The sequence below is a fragment of the Histoplasma capsulatum genome, genomic scaffold (genome assembly GCF_000149585.1).
Source record: "Histoplasma capsulatum NAm1 scaffold_7 genomic scaffold, whole genome shotgun sequence".
Lineage (NCBI taxonomy): Eukaryota > Fungi > Ascomycota > Eurotiomycetes > Onygenales > Ajellomycetaceae > Histoplasma > Histoplasma mississippiense.
The window spans coordinates 1841351-1842525 of NW_001813976.1; the positions used below are offsets into that span (position 1 = coordinate 1841351).

Consider the following 1175-nt stretch of genomic DNA (forward strand, 5'->3'; position numbering starts at 1 on the left):
AACCAGTTGAAGAACTCATCAATAAACAGATCCGCGTGTTCACCAAACTGAGGGATTGGACTACTTCGAATAGGAGGCAGGTTCGGATTCGATGGCAGGTTCGGATTCAATGGCAGGTTCGGATTCGATGGCAGGTTCGGATTCGATGGCAGGTTCGGATTCGATGGCAAGTTTGAATTTGATGGCAAGTTTGAATTCGATGACAAGTTTGAATTCAGTCCTCCCATGCCTCCCATTCCTTCCATCATATATTTCATCACCATCACATTGATTATCTCACTTGGAGACACAATATTAGATGAAGAAGGAGTTGAGGGAGATATTGGATACGATAGAAGCTGACAGTCATATCATTTGTTGTGACATTCCGTAACTTGATCTTTATAGGCTCCTTTATCCCATTGATAATCACCCGTTCATACAGCTGAATGAGATCTCAGGCTCAGGGGTAGGTGTTCGCAGAAATCGAGGATCTTCTGACTGTGTCTCCTCCTCCTCCTCCTCCTCCACCTCCTCCTCCTCCTCCTTATCCTCCTTCTCATCATCAGTTGGATTCTCGTCATTATCCGGAACATCCGGAACAGGCGGTTTGGACAGACGAAGGCGCAGGGTAGTTGGAGTCCTTTTACGAGCTTGCGAGGCAGTAAAACGGTGGGTGTTGCGGGGCATATTGGCAGATTTGATGATAAAGATGCGTATTTGATGATAAAGGTGTGTATTTGAATGAATTGAATGATATTTGAATGATTCTAGAGATATGTGGATATTTTGATTATTTTTGCGGTGTTGTTCTACTATTTTTCAGGGGGTGGCAGAAAATTCTGTTTTCGCAAGCTTTACGTCCGCTACAATAGATTGTGCTCGGTCGTAGTGAGAGTAATAGGAACACCATTACTGGCTCAGTCGACAACTTGCGGCAATGAGAGCTCTCAGGCATTGCTACAGGCAGGTGGGGTTATGCTTGTAGAATGGGAACGCAGTTATGCTTAGGTACAATAGTGCACTAGGCGAGCATGATTGACAAGCATTATCCAACTTTTGAGAATTCATTCCTCGATGTATATTTATAATACAAGGGCGTGCTGTGTTGTGACCGATGTGGAATAAGAATCCATGTGCTTTTCTTTGAGCGCCGCGTTCCCAGGCCTGGATCCAGTATGGATAGCTGGAATTGT

The 1175-nt window shown here is 44.6% G+C and overlaps 1 protein-coding gene across 1 annotated transcript; it reads right to left on the bottom strand.

Moving 5' to 3' along the window:
• Nucleotides 1-60: 60 nt before the first annotated feature.
• Nucleotides 61-669, bottom strand: HCAG_06170 (predicted protein; the record flags this gene model as incomplete). The annotated part of the gene is made up of 2 exons (XM_001538515.1): nucleotides 61-275; nucleotides 423-669. 2 exons carry the CDS (start codon nucleotides 667-669, stop codon nucleotides 61-63), a joined length of 462 nt encoding a protein of 153 aa, XP_001538565.1.
• Between the last annotated feature and the right edge of the window lie 506 nt (nucleotides 670-1175).